General features: G+C 38.3%; 1 protein-coding gene across 1 annotated transcript; it reads right to left on the bottom strand.

The window, feature by feature from the left end:
* Positions 1-988: 988 nt before the first annotated feature.
* On the bottom strand, positions 989-20,107 carry LOC115052366 (regulator of G-protein signaling 3-like). The gene is made up of 8 exons (XM_029516438.1): positions 19,984-20,107; positions 15,641-15,768; positions 7,561-7,619; positions 7,371-7,465; positions 6,975-7,043; positions 4,667-4,727; positions 1,504-1,594; positions 989-1,065 (listed from the first exon to the last, which is right to left on the bottom strand). The coding sequence occupies exons 2-8, from the start codon at positions 15,717-15,719 to the stop codon at positions 989-991; spliced, it is 531 nt and encodes a 176-aa protein (XP_029372298.1). The 5' UTR covers positions 15,720-15,768; positions 19,984-20,107.
* Between the last annotated feature and the right edge of the window lie 472 nt (positions 20,108-20,579).

Genomic DNA, 20,579 nt, shown 5'->3' with positions numbered 1-20,579 from the left:
GATGGTGCTGAAAGCACCGGGCTTGCAGAGGGAGAAAAAAACAGGTATGTGGTAATGTGTGTATGTCAACATGTGTTGATGTCAAATGTTTATGCATATGTACATGTGTGCATAAAAAACGTGGGGACATACTGTAAGTAATCCACTGACTGGGCTAAGCTAAGCTCCTTAAAGGGGTCGTCCATGAAAATCAATTGTGAGCAATTTAGCTTAGCAATAAAAAAAAAAAGAAAAAAAAAAAAAGAGAATTGACAGATGAGCAGAGTATGCATAGTGGAACAAAGGGAAATAATAAAATAATGTCAGCAACAACAAAAACACACAGAAGGGAAATTAACAGACAGAAGAATATGATGGAGAAGAGACAAGCAACGAGATGAAAAAAAAAAAAAGAAAAGTAAAAGGGAGGGTGCAACAGCCAAAAAAGGGGGGGAAGAAACTGTCCTGCAGCATTCTTTAAAAAAAAAAAAACAAAACACTTCAGTCCACACTGCAAATTTGCTGCTTTGCTGTAAAGTGAGTGAATCAAGTATGATAACACAAACACAGTACTCACCTAGTCTAGGCTGCCCTTATGGTTGGTACAGAGTGGTATAACTCCAACACACACATACACCACCTCCCCCAACGGGAAACTACAAGTGAATGCAAGCATAAGTACGAAAAGACAGGACCCCAAGGTGGAGAGAAGAAAAAAAGAGATTTCCAAGCAGATGTGTCTGTGCGTGTGTGCATGTGTGTCTGTGCGTGTGTGTGTGTATGTGTGTGTGTGTGTGTCTTTGTGAGGGGAGATCCACTCCAGCAGTGAATGCAATAGGATAGCTCCGTCTCTCTCTCTCTCTCTCTCTCTCTTTCTCTCTGTCTGTCTGTCTCCCTCACTCTCTCTGGCAATTGTGACGCGTCAGAGTTTTGTCCAGACCCCTTCCTCCCTCCTACTCTCTCTGTCTTTCCCTCATTCGTTCTCCCAATCCTTTTCTCTTTCCCTCTCTTAATCCCTCTCTTCCCCAGGCGCCCCACCTCCCAGTCCAAAGACTGATAAAGATTTAGAGCTGCGAGTCTGGTACGCTCCAGGCACACAAAAACATGTGAGAATATGTGTGCGGCTTTTACTTAGCTGTAATTAAGTTGACTTGTATTTTTATGCCATTCTTTAATTTCCATTAACTGGACTCTCATATTAACCATTCACCTTTTTATGCAAATTTGATTTCATCCTTTAGTAAGCTGTTAGACAGGATAAGTTGCACTATTGGTGCCAAAACAGGACATTTTTAGAGACCTCCATTGGAAAAAATTTTAGTCATCAAAAACATTGCTGAATAAAAATATGGCTCATAGAAAAAAAAGTTTCCTGAGTGAGTAGATGAGCAAATATATCTAATTATAGCGTTTTACAATCTTATTTCTCATATTTCAGCAGGTTTGCTGAAAGATTTACACCCACAGCCCTAAATATCAGTGCTCCAAGCAGATTATCAGTGTTTAATAGTTAAATCAACTTACCGATGGTGTGGTAGTTATGTTGTGTGGGCACTTTAAGATGCTTCTTCCTCCCAAGCTCTTCCCCAAGTAGGTAGTACCATCCATGAACCTCCTAAAGCACACACACACAAAGACTGACTAGATATGTATGTATGTGTGAGTAGGAATGAGTGCTGACTTTAAGCTTGGGGATTCAACTAATGAGCATTACATTTAAAATGAAATTTCTCTCTGAGCGCAAAAACATGTACAGAATGACAACACACAATAGCAAGGATGCAAACACATAGAGACACACACAGACTCAATTTGCTTACTCCTTCAGGGCAAACACACATACATATATACTCACTACTCCCAATGCTTTAGTTTATTCCAGCAGCTGATGCCCCCACTTCTGCACCTCTACCCTGTGAGCCAGATGGTATATGTGTGTCTGTAAATGTGTGTTATATGTTTGCAACTACTGTATGTGCGTTACATAAAGCTATGCAAGCTGTGGCAAAGAGGTATGATTTGTAATCCCGATAATGTGGACACAGTGTTGAGAACAAGGACATGAAAAGCCTGTTATAAGCACTCCCACCATTTTATTTTGTCACACATTTAATACAGCACACACACATATATATATACCCATGCACACACACTGCCATCTTTCTGTTTTGTACTAAATAATGTGAAGCCATGGACAGTGACAATAATCTCCACTTTAAAAGCATCTTATCTGAGTGGACAGATTTCTGCAGGCTGTGGGACGGGAGGGGGGGACGGGCAAGCGAGGAACTTGTATAGGAGAAGGGGGAGGGGAGGACATACGTTGTGACACAGTCAGGGATTATTGTATCATTCAATATTACCATGCACATGTGACAAAGGGGAGAAAGAGTGGGGAAAGAGAGATGTTAGTCAGGAGGGAGACCGATGTAAGGAGGACAAGAGAAAGAAACTAAAAGTTACAAAAGGCTGCAAACAAACAAGATGTGATAAACAAGTAAGGAAGGTTTAAAAAAAAAAAAAAAAAAAAAAAAAAAAAACAGCTCACATTCATGAGCTCCAAATTCTCTCAAAGAAACAAATAACAGTGAGTGGATTGGTTGAATGAAATAAAAAAAATGAAAAGATGAATGAAAAATAACGGATGTGGTTGGATATATAACTCCTTATGACATAAATCTAAAGCTCCTTTATAAGCATATTAAGTCAATTAAATATTAATTGTGATGAATGTTAGAGGAAGGAAACCATTGGCCTGACTAAAACATAATCTGTTCCCATCTGTTTACTTCACATGATAGGGATGTTAATTCAAACAATAGAAAAGACTGCAATAAGAGGTTTGGTAAATCTGCAGCAGTGCATATGTTTGTTCTCTTTATTCTCTGAAAGTCAGATTCAGATTAATAATTTTAGGTCAAAATCTTCTATAAAGTCAAACAATCATAGCAACAATAAAAAAAAGTAAAGTGACTCTGCACTACAGAGTCATTTCTCAATTCAGGGTTAGACACGGACCAGTAATCTGCCCAGAATGGTGTTGTTAAACCAGAAACACAACAGCTGCCTTGCATTCAGGGATGAAAAATGAGCTGCAATCCAAAATAAGGTTTAAAAATCAACAATTACAAATTCAAGTGTCTCACACATTTTGAGCAGTACCAACTTGGACATGAGTACCTAGTATGTACAACAGTTAACAGCTCACTCCTTCTGTACATCTGACTTGTGTTGTATGTAAGAGGATTTTCTACAAGGAGCTGTACGATTTTAGGATTCAGTCGAGTGAGTTCTATACTAGTGAAGAGCAGCTGACTACAGAAACCAACAAAACCCATAATTCCTTTTCTCTGACCATTCAATACATTCTCTGCTTTCTTTAGTATATTTGCCAATTCATAATTAAACATGAATAATAATTACATCTGTCTATCCAAATATACCCATATTAGTATCTTCATATTCGCTTAAAAGAAAATACAGATGCACATTCCATAGCGCAATAAAACACAAGTGCTGAATCATTACATACCATTTGTAGTGGTTACTGCACTAACCACCAAAATATGTGCTTTCTGATTTGAACGGGAATATGTTCATTGCAGTTTTGCTGTTCATTGCAGCAAAAAATAACAAGCACATCTGCAGAGACAGAGGAAAGACGGTTGGATAAATTAAAGTTGAATAATTAAAGAGTGAAGAGAAAGAGCTAAGAAAAGCAGGTATGTGCATATACTGTACAGCAAAGCAGAGCCTATTACGTCAACGCTGAACTCCTGGAGCTGACATTCATCTGCTATCACCTTGGAAAGTTTAGGAGCCAAGACTGAGGGTAAGTGTTCTTCTACCATCTACCTTTGAGTGCCTGTCATTGTCTGTTTCAGTAATTTTCCTCTCTACATTGCCTAGAAAGTTGTCACTAATGTGTTAAAGACTTCATCCCACCCAGAACTTATAGCATTTATGTTCTGTCCACGACTGACCAACTGGACTTTGTGCGAACATTAAAAGACCTCATCTGTAGGAGTCTTAATAAGAACAAATGCCAAAGCACGGAGAAACATTTGCATCATGAGAACAGGATGTGCTGTTTTAAACAGTTCAAAGACTGACAAAGGGAATCAACTTTGGGCTTTGTAGTTTTGCGACAGACAACAACAAAACGGGTCTTACTGTCATTACGTTGTCAGTGAGATCAAAGGTTCTCCCCAGATAATGGAGAGATATTGTCATAAGAAACTCTGCTTGTTCATAATTTGGCAGTGTGGCACACTGTCTTTATATTCTGTTCTGTTACAGAAATCAGTACAGCAAGTACCATCTGCTCACCATACTAAATTTAACTAACTTTACTTTTGAAGAATCAAATTCTTTATTTTATCCGATAAAACATGAGACTCAGTGAGACCTAAAAAAAATGTGTGACTCATAGCATTTCAGTAGAGAGAGTGACTCAAAGCGTGTCTCGCTCCAGTATCTGGCAGCATCGCTGCTGTGCTTTAACACTGGTAACCCCAAAGTGTTTCCTCTCGACTATTGAGGTCACTGGAATTCATTCACACTGAACTAAACTCTTCGATTCATGGTCTAATGGATGGACACAAACACACACACAAAGTTAGAGAAGAAGCTAAGGACACTGTTTACAGAATGCATTTACACCTGTAATCTCTGTGTTCAAACTCACTTTGTCAGAGTCCAAAAGGGAGCGAACACCAAAGCTCATGCATCCCAGCAATCCACGCATCCTGTTGATACACAGAGAAAAAAAATAAGTGGGATGAAAATGACTGAATACTCTTAGAGCACTAAATAGAGCAACAAAAAATAATTATTATTTTCAAAATTAAGTGTGACTTTCATCTCAATTTTGGATTTTGTCACATATAATCTTGGAGTAGATTCATCTCCATTATAACAAAACAGAAAAGATAGCTTTGATCATCTGGGTGAAATCTGTGTTCAGAGAAACCATAAGGACGCACTGACAGTATAATATAAAATGTTTAAAGCAATAAAAATTTGATACCTGGGAAATATTTTCCATGAACACATCAAAATATTTACACGTGAACAAATTTAATTTTCAGTTATGTCCGTGTGTGTGTGTGTGTGTGTGTGTGTGCGTGCGTGCGCATGTGTGGTATGGTGGCAGCAGCGAGTGGGTAGGGATGTTTAATTATGCATACATGAGAAAAACAGTTAACGACAACCTCCCAGCTGGACAGGACTGATGCAGCTGCTGATGCTGTGTTGAGGGCAAACTGGCCGAGAGCACAAATGAGTGCCTGAGATGTTTCTTGGCTTCACTCAGTGTAAAGAACCAGTGACCGCAAAAAGCTCCACTGCATGTACAAAATGTTGTGGCAACACAATTTAGTTTAGAATATCCTCCAAAACTAAAGAGTGGCTCTCTCAAGTATTTTCACCAGAAAAGTCAGCTGACAGTATTTGTACATGCACATGGATTAAATTTGATAAAAGGTGGATTTATACGTGATATTTTTGTCTGCATTTGTCCTCATAGTTTAACACCACAGGGTGTGCTGGTAGGGACTGATGGAATGAAGGATCCTGTGCTTTTCCTGCCACCTCCCTCAGGATTAAGAGAGTCCAGAGGGTTTCTTTGTCATACTAAAGTAAACGACTACTGAAGACCAGGAGCTAGAAATACAAGACCATCACGTACACGTTTTGGCCTGTACTGTATATCCACTGAAGAATACAAAATTGTCACACAAATTGCTAATTTAAATTGAATGTTGCTCATATGATTGCTGACTCCTCTGCTTCCATTAACATCCTGGCTTTAGTATTTGGACTTGTAATGTAATGCCCAGTCTGATGCTTGACTTACAGCTTTCTCTCATTTTTGTCTTTGTAACACAATGAAAAGATTATAGCTGGGTTGGGCTACGGCAGTTTTGGCCAATGTACTGTGGTGTTGAAGAGGCTTCACCGAATAGGCAAGGATTTCCAAATGACAAGATTTCTAAGGAAGATATGCATGCAGGAGTAAAGTTAGATCTGTTTTCCAACAGCTACAAGTGATCCTGTTTCCAATTGAATAAAGGCAGTAATTATGTTTTTCACATTACTGCATTAAGAATCTCCGTAAAGTACCCCCCCCCCCCCCCTTTTTCTTGGCCTTCACTGTTCATGAACTGCTGCTATAACCTAAAAATGTACAGAACTGACAACATCTTCTACAATGCATACTGTGTCAGAAGTATACAGCTTTTTCAAGTGTGTATTACTACTGGGCATTTTTCCTAATGGCTTTTCCCAATAAACACCAGCAGCCATTTGGTGTGAAAAGGGCCTAATAGCTTCCCAAAAATTAGTAAATCCATCTTAATCTGTGTCCCAGAAACTGTCCAAAAAAGGTCTTAATCTTCATAGTCATTCTATGATCTAAACTCAACCCCTCATGTAAGTTAATCACTCTCTACGGTAAATCTGTGTGCATCCTTTCAAACATGTTATTTTCAGATGTAACTAAAACAGCAAGAATCCCTACACAACAATAACAATAATAAGTCAATAAAAATATGATCAAACCATGTTAACTGCTTTGAGACAGGTGAGATTCTTTTCTTCTGTCCTTCCAAGAAAACACAGCACAATAAAATGCGTGATTCATTTGACCATATTTCCTCAATCCCCAGCAACGGCCCTGTTCAGCGTAAGGCTGCCGAGGCAGGGAAGCAAGAGTAACATATTCGCTATGCCAGATTCAAAAACAGGCATAGAAATAAACAAACAGAAACAGGCAGGCATGCAGCAGCAATAATTAATGAATGATAAGAGTATTTTGTTGACCTAGTAGGAAGCATTGTGCCGGGTGCATCTGTGCAACGTGTCACAGCTTTGTGGAAGCACTATAAATATGAGTATGAATTACAAAAACTCAAAAAAGACTAACTTCACTATGCTCTCTCATGTCAAAGTTACCATGAGCCACACTGTCAACGTGCAGCTTCCTGTTTAGTTACCTTTTTGTGGAGTCACAGTTCCACACTGTGAAGAGCAGTCTCTTGTGAAGATCCCCCTCACGGACAACACTGAAAATTAAGGAGCGAGAGTTGTTCAGCTGGTTTCAAAATTTAAGGCAGGAGGCGAGAAAGATTTTTCAGTCCTGCAGATGTGGCTGCATATGTTTTTGCCACCAGGCCAATAGTTGTGCCTGTCTTGGACTTTAGGAAAACCAATTCTTTCAAGAACAGGAAGGAAACTTGAGGGAAACCTTTGGCCAAAAGCAGAAATACAGTAGTTGTTATACACACACTTAGAGCTGATAGTCACAAATGACGTGGGATGAAAATTATATTTTTCCTAATGAAGTCACTATATGAACTATGTACCAACATTTGGTGGAATTAAACACTCACAAGTGAAAGTTTTGTAAGAAGACAGGGTTCCTACATTGAGCAACCATCTCAGTCTTCTGTCTGCCTGCTGGATCAGTGTCTGGAAACATGCCAACCTGCGCACACCAAAACAGAATTGTGGGTATCCTAATTTCGACCAGTGTTGTAGTGTCATGAGCGTCTTTGTATTATTTTGTACATGAGTACCTACCTTAACATAAGAGTCACATGGCCCCTGGCATTCTTCCAGCATGCCCCTTGCTTCCAAAACTGTGAAAATGTTTCCATAAAACTAAAATAGTCAAGCACTGCACTGTATGAGACTCCTAACTCACATTAATAATATACTATATGCACATGGACAGAAGTATTTTTTGTATATGCACTCAGAGAGCTGACTTGAATGTTGCAAAATAGTTATTCAAAATAATTCCAGTGGCTAAGAATCCACAGAGGAAATCTTTGAAATTAAATGAAAAGGCTCTTGTGTGCGTAAATCAACGTTTGATGAATTTTTTCTGCCTTCATTGCTGCCAACAAAGCCATTACCGTACACTCTGAGCATTTTATCCTGCACCACAACACCGCATCAAATGAGATTCCATCCTACTGGTGTTTTGCCTAAAATAAATTTTGAAAAATAAAAACACATGACAAGGCTTCAGAAGCTATCCACCCGAAACTCCACATGAATGTTGAGACAGGACACTTGTATGATGTGATTTAATCTGTATCATATCCAACCTGTCAACTTAATACAACATAAAGTGACAAGTAATTTGGTTGTATGTTGTTTCTGCATGGCTCAATCCCAACTACTGACTACAGCTACCATATGGAATAATTTTAATATTTAAACACCGTAAAGTAGATTAGAAAACATATCACATAGTATAGACCCAAGAAACAATCTGAGCCTGAAAAACAGAGCCAACACAGAGTTCCAAAAAACTGATTTCCCCCAAAGACTGCCTTTTTATATAACTCCTTATTCAAATGTATAACAATAAAGGCTGTGCTTCTTTGAATGGCAGGTCTTTCCCACCAGATGACTTCAATTTCTGTTTACATAAGACAAATACAAATGAGTATAAAATATCAGAATCTCATTTCTATGTATGTAAATTAAAGTTGGAAAGTAAATATTGATTGTGTTATTAAAAAAAGGGAACAAACGCTAACAGTGATTAAAAAAAAAAAATTAATTCAGTTGCCATTAATAGAGAGACATAATGGGCCAGAAGCCAGACTTGAAAACCAAAATTAAACAATCACTTATGTTAGACTAACCACCTTGTTCTAGCCAACCTATATTGTTTATCACGCAGTCACATGAGATGACTTGTCATTTTCTATATTTTAAATGGCTATTAATGTTAAAATTCTATGTTATTTTATTAATATTTCACCAGCCCAAAGCAGGCACACAATGTTTAGTATTTAAATTTAAATGAATAGGATACAAAGTGTTTCCACAGAAGTTTTTCTGTATTAGCAGCCTGTAACACAACTCACCACTAACAGCCAGTACTTCCTGCTTGTGGATGATTGACAGCTTCAGCTGACCTATTGAAAACACAATAGATGTAATTATTACCAGCTGACAGGTAACACTGTTGCATAATGGTTAATTTTGGGAAATACTCTTTTTTTGTTCTGTTGTTGAGATCTGAAACATGAGGCTACAGCCAGAAAGAGCTTGGCTTAGCACAAGTAGGTTATGTCCTTGACTATTTTGTTGCCATACTGATTTTCTGGACTATCCACTGATTGCCCGGAGACTCAGAAAAGTCTAAACAATGAAATACCACGTGGGTTTTAACAAGATGGTAATTTGATAAAATCAGCAGAGAAAAGTTTTAAAACAGTTTTAATTCAAAATCCACATGCAAACCATTACAGGTCAAATAGCCTCAAGGGGCCTGGTGTGTTCGTGTGTGTGTGCGTGTACGTGTGTGTGTTCTGCACACTCTGTTGGTAAAAAACTGTCCATACTAAAATGTCCAGAGCTCATCACCATATGTTAAAACATTTCTCTTTTTCTTGAAGGGAGCATTAAGATGTAGATGTGTGTGGGTGTCCATCATCTGTCTTTCCATTTCTCTCCCTAGCTCCCTCCCTTGCTCCCTTTCCTAGAAGTCGCCTGGTGCTGCTAACACTTCAGAGGGACTTGTTAGCAATGTTGACATGGCCACCGCTAACATTGGCTTTGTGCTATTTTTAATTAATCCTGCTCATAAGAGCAGAGTCTAGAGCTAAAATGTGGGAGCCTCGTTGTGTGATAACACTACTGGCATTTGAGAGCTTGGGTACAAGGGATGTTTGTCGTTCCCACACTGAACTTGGCATGGTCTCGCACTGCTGGCTACAGTAGAAGAACAAAGTGAAAACACTGTTGGAAATATCTTCCTGGTACATCTGAACCTTCCTGATTCGAATGTCGTTTCAAAAGTACCCAAATTTGTCTTAACCACATTGCAAGTATAAGCCAAAACAAGCGTGTAATGGCAAATTACAGACCGGCTTATGGGTGTCAGCAAAGTTACAGTATACAGAGAACAAGTAAATACTGACTGCTATAAGTGAAACAAAACTCACTGTAGTGCATTTGGAAGTCTGAGACGGGATGCAGAGAAACTGACATATACATGACTGTTAATACTTTTTCTGGTTTTGCATTATGAAAACAGCTCTGCATTTTTCATATACACCAACTCTACTCCTAAGAACCAGCAGAAAAACACAACAGTAAAGAAGAGGATATGCCCATCAAAAGAACATCCTTCATTCTAAAAGTCGCTTTTTTCCATCTTATGTTGTTTAAACAGGTCAAAGGTATTAATGTTTGCAGTAAACAGTAGGACTAGGAGTTGTATTGATCCTGTAATGGGATGTTCCCTCATTTATGAAACACTACAAGCGATGCCATGGTACGGCGCGTCAAGATGCTGCTGCAGCATATAGAATACATTAGCCTCATTTCTAACGTGAGTAAAACATAGTGTACATGAAGGTTTTTACAAGGACAGAGAAGAAATAGGGGGCACAAGGAATAAGACCCAGGATAGAAAGAAAGTAAAAGGTCTGACTGCTGACATTTTGGAAGCAGAGGTCATGGTGTGCAGAAGTACAAGTGAATAAATAAGGCATGGCAGATTAGACAGTGCTGTGGGCCAATATATGCAGAAACACATCCATGACACAAAAGCACACATGCAAATTCACCCCCCCACACTTACTAGGGCACAGCTAATGGTTTGGAAAAGATCAGGGTCTCAGACTTAATTATAAAGCGGTGGTTTTAAAGCCATGTTAGCAGCTCTGTGATACTTATATACCATATATTATACAATATAAGGCAACCAGATTTCTGAAATGAAAACCTGGGACATTTCCAGTAAATCTCTGCTGTTGAACTTTGTGTTAACATAAGCACATGTTATAATCTCCATCACCCATTGAAGAAACTATTTTCAAACCTTCTCACGAAACTTTGAGGCTCACATTGTATGATCACACCAAACATCTACTGGTCAGTGTAGCAATTACAATTCTAAAAATGTGTTAAAAAAATACCTTTATTGACCGTTTCCTAACAAAACTCAAGCTCTGAAATGCTCCAGCTCTAAATAAAGGATAGGATTTCTGTGTGACTAGATGAGATGCCATCTTCAGCCGAGGAGCTGATGTGAATGGCAGGATTTAGAGTGAGAGACTTAAAATGCCACACTTGTTCAGGTGAAAGAAGGTTGAGGGAAAACAAGGATTAAGTGTTAGAAATGCCAACCTTTCAGTCTTTATAGAGTGACAATCTATAATTAAAGCAATGTAAAATAATAAAAGGGCTAGAGTGATATTTTTTTGATAATAGTGGTAAAAAATAATGAGTCCCTCAACATTAAGATATTCAGCCCCCGGAGAGGCATAATGGGTTATACGGAAAGACAGAGAACGAGACAGGAAAGAATAAAAAGGGATATGCTCAACTAAAGTGCTTAAAAATGTTTATTATCCTGACTACAAAGAACAGAGACCCAATTTTCCTGTGTTTGCATTTACCATTGAGTCCCAGTGCTGTATAGAATGAAGCATTTCACATAGCTGCAAACAGCTTTCATGTACATGCAAATTAAAAAATATATGTCCTGGGTGCATGTCTATCTTTGATACAGGCTCCACTTCCACTTATTCTATAAGAGCACTCAAGCTGACCTTCAATATCAATTTCCAAAACTCCACTACAGGCCAAAATTGGTCCTGTTTTTTCAGGCTTCCGCTAAAGTAAAAACATTGAAAATAGAATTAATTGTCAACATGTTATTGTGCTTATTCTTCATATTCAAGCACTACTAATGCTGATGCCTATCAGGAGTGTTGTTTGACTTCATCTACTTCCTGTGGTGATATTTGTTGAACAGGTGAGTCATATTTTTGTTTCTTTCCATTTTTGTATTCAAGACCTATTTTCCTATTCAATTACATTTTTTAACTTGTTCCTCCCAGTATAGTGTTTACTTCAGACTTCATTTCATCGAGTCTGAAAACAACTGCCATTAAATCCCTGATTAAGATACAGTACTTTGACCAAACTTGATAAAGTGATGAAAATGCGATAATGTGTATGAGAGAAAGACAAATGTTATGCAAAATACTGCAACCCACACAAAATAATGAGATATGGAGTTAGAACTGAGATTGATGGTAGCTAATTGTCTCTCTGACCTCTTCGCTGCCAAGCCTGTCCTCATTTTTGTGCCAGCTCAATTAGGCCACAAAGTGCTCTTGCTTAAAAAATAACAGAGCACAAATACAACCACGTCAACACTAGTCTACAATCCCTTTTGCATAAGTCCAGATAATGTCCTGTCACTGCGGTAAAAAATTCATAAAGTTCTTTGCAAACTTCACACACACCAAAAAACACAAGCAGGAACAGATCATCACCACATGTTGATGTCTAGAAAAATCTGGAACATCCATTTTGGCACATTTTGACAACATGTGTAATGTGGTCCTACTTCGTCATTGCCACAACAGTTCTGTCATTCAAGATGATACTATGCTGCTATGTACCTCTCAGGCTTTAGTCCCGATTTAATGCTGATAACAACCCAAGGCTAGAACAACCACTGAAGACACAAATACAATCAGCTGAGGAACAGAATTTTAAATAATGTGTCAAGGTGTGGAATGTAACCTAAAAACACATCTTCAATCAAATTACCATCAAACATACAAAATCTCATGTATTATGTATATATTATGTATATATGTGTGTGTGTGTGTTTGTCACTCTTTCTGCTTCAATAGGCTTGGCTGCTTGTTTGTCACATTTACATGTGAAAACCTGTGCCCCACCAGCACCAACAGTGCACCCAAAAGGGTGCACTGTTGGTCTTTATGTGACAGCTAAAGTAGCCATTATCAGCAGAAAAGGAGCAAGAAAGGGGAGCAGAGTTAATCCATGTTTTGTAAAATTCTCTGTGAGAACGCGAGCCAATTTAAAAAGTTGGGAAACTGCTGTGTATAGGACTTAAAGTTTTCATCTGAGTAGGGCACCAATTCATCCTATTTGATCCACGGGAGAAAGAAAACGCAGATTTGATGAAAGACACACAAGGTGTCCTCTCCCTGAATTTCCTTTAACAGGCTTGTTATATAACTTCCCAAGTCTCATCTTTTTCAGTGCAAGCTGCCAAAAACAATGTGATGAAGCTCTTGCTGAATTATCTAATCAGTGGAGTAGATCAAATTCATTCTGTGCATTAAAGCCATAGAGGGAGATACTGACATGTCAGATGCCAACATGCCACAACCAGCAGGATAGTCGGGTATTGTTTCATGGCTTTGAAGAGAAAGGTGAAGGAGAATTCACTCTCTAGATGAATGCACATTTCATGTTTCTAAAAGGCCTTGGTCTGCGTTTAATATTTAACTATGTGAAATGCTCGGTGTACCTCAATCATAATGTCAAGAAACTTCCATCAATGACACAAAGTCTTGCTAAGCATAGCAAAGGAAGAGAGTTAAATGTCATGTAAATAAACGTCTGGAATGAAAATACAAAGATTTAGGCAACAAAAGGAACTTAATACTGACTTACTCTATTTAGTTTAGATAATGGCTTTTATTTTTGGTAAATTCATAAGAGGATTAATTTGGGGCTCATGAACATGGAATGTTAAATCAGTAAGATACGTTATTATCTAATATAATAGCTAATAAATGCTTCTGTTTTCCTCATTGGGGTAGGATAGGCTATTACCCCTCATATTAACTTGAAAGAAGCAATGCAATTCTTCAGGTTGGTCTAAGATAATATATATATATATATATGCTTAAAACAAAAATGTACTTTTCTTGAATTTATTTTTCCAATATGAAATCTTTTCCTTGTTCCTCTTCTCTTCCATCCACCCTTCACCTACAATTTCTCGCTCCCTGTTGCTTTCTGTCTGTCTGACTCAGCCATGTCCTGAAATTCCAGCCAGTGGTGCAGCAATTAAATCTAAACAGCAGGACTAACTGTCAAATACAGGCTGGCAAAAGAACTGCAAGCTGAGCAAACAAGACACTAAACTCAAACCACTCCAGTAAGTATAGAAATTGCACATCTACACTTCTCCTGCCACTTTAAATTTCCTTGCAGAAAACTTGCCCATTCAATATTACTATTAGACAAAATGTATCCTAGTTGTTACTCCCCTTAGTGTGCCTGTGTCTCTGCAGAGTTTTTTTTAGAAGTCTTTTAGTTTCACAGTCTCCTGTAGATATCTGACAAGCTTAATAGGTTGAAAGGGAGTGGCCATAGTTGCCACGACATGAACACATTAAGCACGGCTATTCTGAAAACCATCAACTTATAAATGAAAAGTGAAATACTAAAGAGTGTAGTCAAGTTGTTTATGCAACATGTACCACATATTGGAAAGTACTGAGAAAGCTGCTATTTAGATATGCAACAAAGGCATAAGGTCTTGACCAGAATGGTTGCTCAACTCCTACTTTGGCAGTGAAAAATCTTTTCCTCAGGGTGATCACAGACTTCCAAAAAGCAGAAGCTTTCTTGCAGAAGTCAAGCTCATAGCAAAATTTGACCTATTTCTGAAAGGGCACATCGTCAGAATAAACTCACAGCACTCGGGTGGGAGGATTATGTACAAATGCATTGCATATTATAGGAAATCCAGTCTTTTAACTCTTAAATTTATTGCTTTAGCTGGAGTTTCTAATGTCAGACATGCACGACGAGACAAGTTAAAAACCACTAATCATCCTGAATGCTCCAAAGGAGAAACCTTGCGATATTTCACTGACAAGCATCGAAGAACTAAATACAATTTTTAAGGAAAGAAGAGGTCAGACATGTAACGGTGATGCCAAATGACAGGAGAAGAGTCTCCAAGCAAATGTTTGAGCTGTACCCAAGTGCCTCATTTGTCATAGCATATGGGTCAGAGCTGGATGTAGCCAGAGCAGCTACAAGAAAGCTCCTCCGACATTTTAGGCTATTCTGTGTACTTCCACAAACCACAAATAAAATGGAAAGTATCTATGAATTTAGTGTGACAATAAAGCTACATGCATGGAAAAGATTCTCGAGGTTCTCGAAGGCGCATCTCTGTTAATAAACTAAATATAGATACAACCTCTAACCCTCCATTCATTTCACATATAAGTTCTGTTTGCATAAAGCAATTGGTTTATGCAATGTACCACCTCCACCCTCTTCAGACCCCTTCCCTGCAAACGCACACGCACACAAACTCCCCTCAGGCCTAAATTACTAAATCCACCCCAAGAACTGTAACCACACCCCGGTAATACCTTCTCCATATTCATTGGTGGATAATGGATAATGGATGAGGCTTTAGTGTTACATTAAACTGTGCAGGTGCACCCTCCTCCGGGTTGGCCAATACCCTCCATAAATGATTCAGGGTGTCATCAGGCGAGGAGGAAGGCTTGTTCCAACATCTGAGCTCACTTGTTGCCACGAGTAATATCCTGCTCATGTAGACCCACTGAAGGATCCAGCCTCTGTGCTGTCTGACCTCTATGACTATTCTTTATATTATACATTCCTTTATTGTCACTACAATAAGACACTGCACAGCTTCAAACACTCATTTGTACTTTTACTTGATGCTATTGTTGTTGAATGCTGGACTAATTTAATAATCAGAAATTACAGACTAAAACCCACCTATATATACACACATACACACATATACATATTTATATATATACATATACCTATTTTCAGCGCCAAAAATGGGAAATTATCTCACCATAGGTGCTGAGGAGGAAGGACGATGCATGAGGAAAGTTGGCAGGGGGTTTCCGCAGGTAAACTCTGAGGCAGGTCATCTTGGAGCAAACATGCTGACTACTGCTGCAAGTGAGATGGTCTCTGCAGCTAAAAGGAAGACAAGAAGTGAAATTTGATGCCTGTTGTGTGTCTGTGTGTGTGTGCATGCATGCAATGCAACGACAGAGATAGGCAACCCAAATCAAGAAGAAAAAATGCTCATAAACGCATTTCTTCTAACTGTTTAACCTCATAGTTCATACAGTGGGACAACGTGACCAATCACCAGAGCTGATAATTACAATGCAAAACTTCTTTGTTTTCCAAGAATCCTGGCAGTTGTGACAAACAGGACTTAGAATTTAACATTTTTATCTGTGAACAATACACACCTAAATCTGCACCACTGGTATGGACTAACACAGCATAGGTTTTGTTACTTATCGCTTCATTAATGTGCATCTGCAGGAAAAATGTACAAAATCCATACTTGTTATTGTTCATTCTCTAATGGCACAGTGTCCTCACCTACACAAGGGGTGTAGCCTCTAGCCAGGATTTTATAATTCTGCCCTGAATGTTGGCCAACCTGTACCTTGTACAGGGCATCTAGAAAAAGCAACAGTACTAAGTAGTTATGGTCTTTAGGTCATTTATCCCTGACAAAAAATAAACAAAAAACTACACAGCATAGTGGTTAGCACTGTTGCCCCACAACAAGAGGGTCACAGGTTCAGTTTCCAGGCCTGGGGCCTTGCTGTGGGGAGTTTGCATGTTGTGTGGGTTACTCCGGTTTCCTCCCACCTTCCAAAGACATGCTTCTTTAGGTTAATTAGTGGCTCTAAATTGCCTGTAGGTCTGAGTATGAGTGTGAGTGGTTGTTCGTCTGTGTGTGTTGGCCCTGTGATGGACTGGCGACCTGCCTACACCCAATGAGAGCTGGGATTGGCTCCAGCACCCAGCATGGATAAGCGACAGAAGATGAATGAACAAACAGTAGTCACTATGAACAAGTCCATTTTACAGGATTCATCTGAATATTTCCGATTAATCCTATTTAATCCGCATGTTGTTCCAGAGCAGCCTAGTGGTAACAATGGCTTTGCATTTGAGGTTTGTTACCAGAAAAGCTCTCAGTCAGAAATCAGCAGTTCCCTGGTTTTATCTGAGCTGCATTGTTTAGCACCACTTCATGACAATATGAGCTTCAGTCAGTGTTTTTTTAATAAATGCATTTGGCACCTGTCAGGTGGATTTGCAGTCTTTTGACAAACATGAACAGACTTGAGTTAGGCGTTAATAACACTTGAGGACCTATGGTTAATTTAACATTTGCCACAGAGTTTCTGAAGATTAAGCGGGTTTCTCAGAAGGAAATAATGTCTTTTTCCATTTACTTTAACAGTAACATGTAAAATGCCAGATTTACCATAAAAAAAAATGCTTTTATCACTCATTCAAAACGTTGTCTGGCATATCAAAAAGTGAAAAATTGATTTTCTATTTTGATTCGGTCAACAAGGACAAGAGACAAAGCAATCTACAGCTGTTTCAAAAGCTAAAAAAAAGGACAGCCAAAAAGGAAAAAAAAAAAAAAAAAAAACATGATTTTTAAAACCTAGATTAAAATTATTAGCATACAACGAATGGAACGAAACCAGTGTTGTGCTCATGCGGCAATAATCCTGATTATTTTACGGGATGATGAAGCACACCTTCGGGTGAAATGTGACACACGAGCAACAGCCACAGCACTGTTTTGACAGCTTGCCCAGTGGCAGTGTACCAGTAACCCAGAGATGAACTTTCCAGTTTAATCCTGATTATCAAACTGCTCACCCACCAAGAGAGCACGCAAATAAAGCTGTATTTAAGGGAGATGAAATAAAATGGGAGCTGAATCCCTTTATACTTAAAATACACAGTGTCTAAATTCAAAACTATTGTGCACACAGCTCACCTACAATAGCATGAATCTATTTTGGTGCTGACAAAAAAATATATCTCCAGTTATCTCTTTCTCCTGACTGTTGTCCTTCCTCAGGATTTTGAGAAGTCATAACCACGTTCCTTTTTCCTCTCATTATGTCCAAAAAAGCCCCTGATTCATTTGGTTCTTATCAATTCCAGCAACGAGAAAACAAAGGAGTTCTCCGAAATTCATACTCTGTTTCCTTGAACGGGAAACTTGGCAGATAATGCTGAAGTGGCATGACTTGTTTGAAATGGACATTCCACATATGCAGTCTCCTACACACTTTTGGGACATTTATGTTGCATGAATTTGGCAAGTATCCAGTACCAGTCTTCACCAATGTATAATGCTTTATTGCCCACTGGTATTAACTGTCTTACATTCATTCAGCCAGAAAATAATGCAGTGACTTCACTTTGATGACTTCGGACGGAAACTGACACTATAGTCTGTATCTTGCTGAGTGCGCGACCCTATTCTTATGTGATGTGATGTCTTAATGTGTTTTAGAATATTATATCCTGAGAATAAACAATGGATTGTTTTTCATCATTTCAGAAGTTCCTCACGTACTAATTATACATTTCCTGCCAAATAAGACACTGTACAATAAAATGTTGAATATATTGCTCCTTAATATGAATGTCTTAATCTTAATTGTGGACACCTACTTGTACTATGATATTATTACTTGGCACAAAGACAAATGCTCATGTAAAGTAATCCAGAAACTCATTCATTCAAAAAAAAAAAAAAAAAAAAAAAAAAAGCATCATAACTTCCTGGAGCCCAATGTAACCTCATAATCAAATGCCTGTTTGGAATATAATAATGTACATCAGAGGGCGGGGGCGAGGGGGGAAAATCACATAAACTATTAATGAATTTAAATTAATTAATCAATTATCAGGCAACACAAAGTAATGCATGATGAAAGCAGCAGCAATATAACATATAAGCCATTGAGTGATCAATATCAGAAAAATAAAAGCAAAGAGGCCTTTGAAGACAGAACAAATATTAGGGCCCAGGGATGATAAAGACTTTCATGGCAGAGGCATAAAATCAGTTCAAGCAGAGTGGTATTAGGAAGGTGAAATGTCAGTTGCAGCTGGAAAGGAAAAGTTGAGAGAAAATAGATTTAAGATGAAGGAGATAGGAGTGAGTGGAGGAAGAGGAAAAACAGGTGAAATTTCAGTTTGTGCCTGAGGATTGGGAATGACTGTACACTTAAAGATTGGGATGAACTTTATCACATGGAAAAGAAAAGAATTCTGCAGATTGCCACAAGTGATAGTTGAGCACCTACGCTGAACAAACTGGAGAACATGGCTGCTAAAAATCTACGAACTCAATGGCACATTGCATAGGTACATGAAATAACAATCTTCTATATATTAAATAAGATCAGGATGTGAAGGTGGGACTAGTGTACTAGACACAGAATAAACCTTTCACAAACCAAAAATATACCAAAACAAATTGCCTTTGAAATGTATTTGCATGCATACCCAACTTTGTTAAGGACTATTCCTCTGTAATATTAGAAATTTATCAATCCATGTTCCTCTTTATCTGATGAAGAATTCATTAAAAGAAATTATTTCTTTTGTTTTAAGATCATAACTTGATCTTGTCTTATAGGAAATCTGTTTCATTTTTTATTCACGTTTCAATATTTAATTTTAACACACAAGAACTACATAACCTAGAGAAACTTTCCTACTAGCATCATACAGCTGACAGGCCAGGAAACATTTAGCTTGCACTTTAGTTTTATGTTTCAGAAAAAATACAAAGGCACAACCTACTGGCAATACTTTGAAATGCAAGTTCGTGACAATGAAGTGTCAACAGAATGCAGTGTATATTCATATTCTGTATCTAAATGTGTAAAGTTACCTCCTAATGTAAACCTCACATATCAAGCGAAAAACATGACGACTATACTACTTACTATAGGTTACAAATGTAATGTAAAGCGCATAAATTAAGCTATTTCAGATGTCACAATTTGCTTGCAAACTAACTCCAGAGTTATTTAATAAGAATTTAGATTATTTTACATTTCCAATGTTTTAGCACCGCAAAACAATTTACCTCCATTTTCTTGTTGTGGTCTAAATTACCGCGTCACCAAGATCTACTCCAAATCAGCTGCAACTGATGCTTCATCAGTGCTCCATAGCAAACATTTCACTTTAGTTAAAGTTGAAATTTCACCTCCTAACTGGAATTAAAAACATTTTCGAGTTTTTTGTGTTTTTCCAAATGTCTATTCGGTGTTGTCAACTTTTCATTACTGTGGATAGGCCGCCCTGTAGCTGGAGTTATCCGGTGTGGCCTACCTTTTTTATATGAAGTGGAAGACGTTTTAGAGCAAACGGGAGCTGAAGCCACAGTTTGTCTCATTTGCAGGGTCGTCTTTTCTCACAATAAGAAAAATACGAACCGCTGTTTTGTGTATCAATGTTGTCACATGCGTGGCTGAGAAGCGAAGAGCGCATGTGCAGTAGAGATGTGTCGCTCGTGAACGATTCGTTCATTTTTGACATTAGTTCCCTGGTCCGCGCATGCGCGCCACAGGCGAACGGGTCCTTCTGCCTTTCTGTCTCTGTGTTGGAAGGATCAGCAACCTCCATCTGTATTTCTCATTTACATCCCAGTTCATATACAAGTGGAATGTTATATTATTTCGATATTATTAATGTGATAGATATATTATTTATTTATCCACTTACATAAATCATTCACACAACAGGTAAACAATAAGACATAGAGACACATGCTGCCTCACCTTTAGGCTATACTGCAATGTTCTTTACTTCCCAACATGACAGACAAACAGCTGGCTTTTGTAAAGATTAGATGATGAAAGGTTTACAAACACCAAATAGGCTCAGCAATGGGGAACTATATTGAAATGTATGTTGATACTTGAGCT

The sequence above is a fragment of the Echeneis naucrates genome, chromosome 12, assembly GCF_900963305.1.
Source record: "Echeneis naucrates chromosome 12, fEcheNa1.1, whole genome shotgun sequence".
Taxonomy (NCBI): domain Eukaryota; kingdom Metazoa; phylum Chordata; class Actinopteri; order Carangiformes; family Echeneidae; genus Echeneis; species Echeneis naucrates.
Note: the sequence above shows the minus strand (reverse complement) of the source record. Positions and strands in the feature narration are given on the sequence as shown.

Coding starts and splice junctions, on each gene's coding strand:
- LOC115052366 (XM_029516438.1), bottom strand. CDS start 15,719: ATGACCTGCCTCAGAGTTTACCTGCGGAAACCCCCTGCCAACTTTCCT. Junction 7,620..15,640: donor CTTCCTCCTCAGCACCTATG/GTGAGATAATTT, acceptor ACATTTTCACAG/TTTTGGAAGCAAGGGGCATG. Junction 7,466..7,560: donor CATGTGACTCTTATGTTAAG/GTAGGTACTCAT, acceptor TGGTGTGCGCAG/GTTGGCATGTTTCCAGACAC.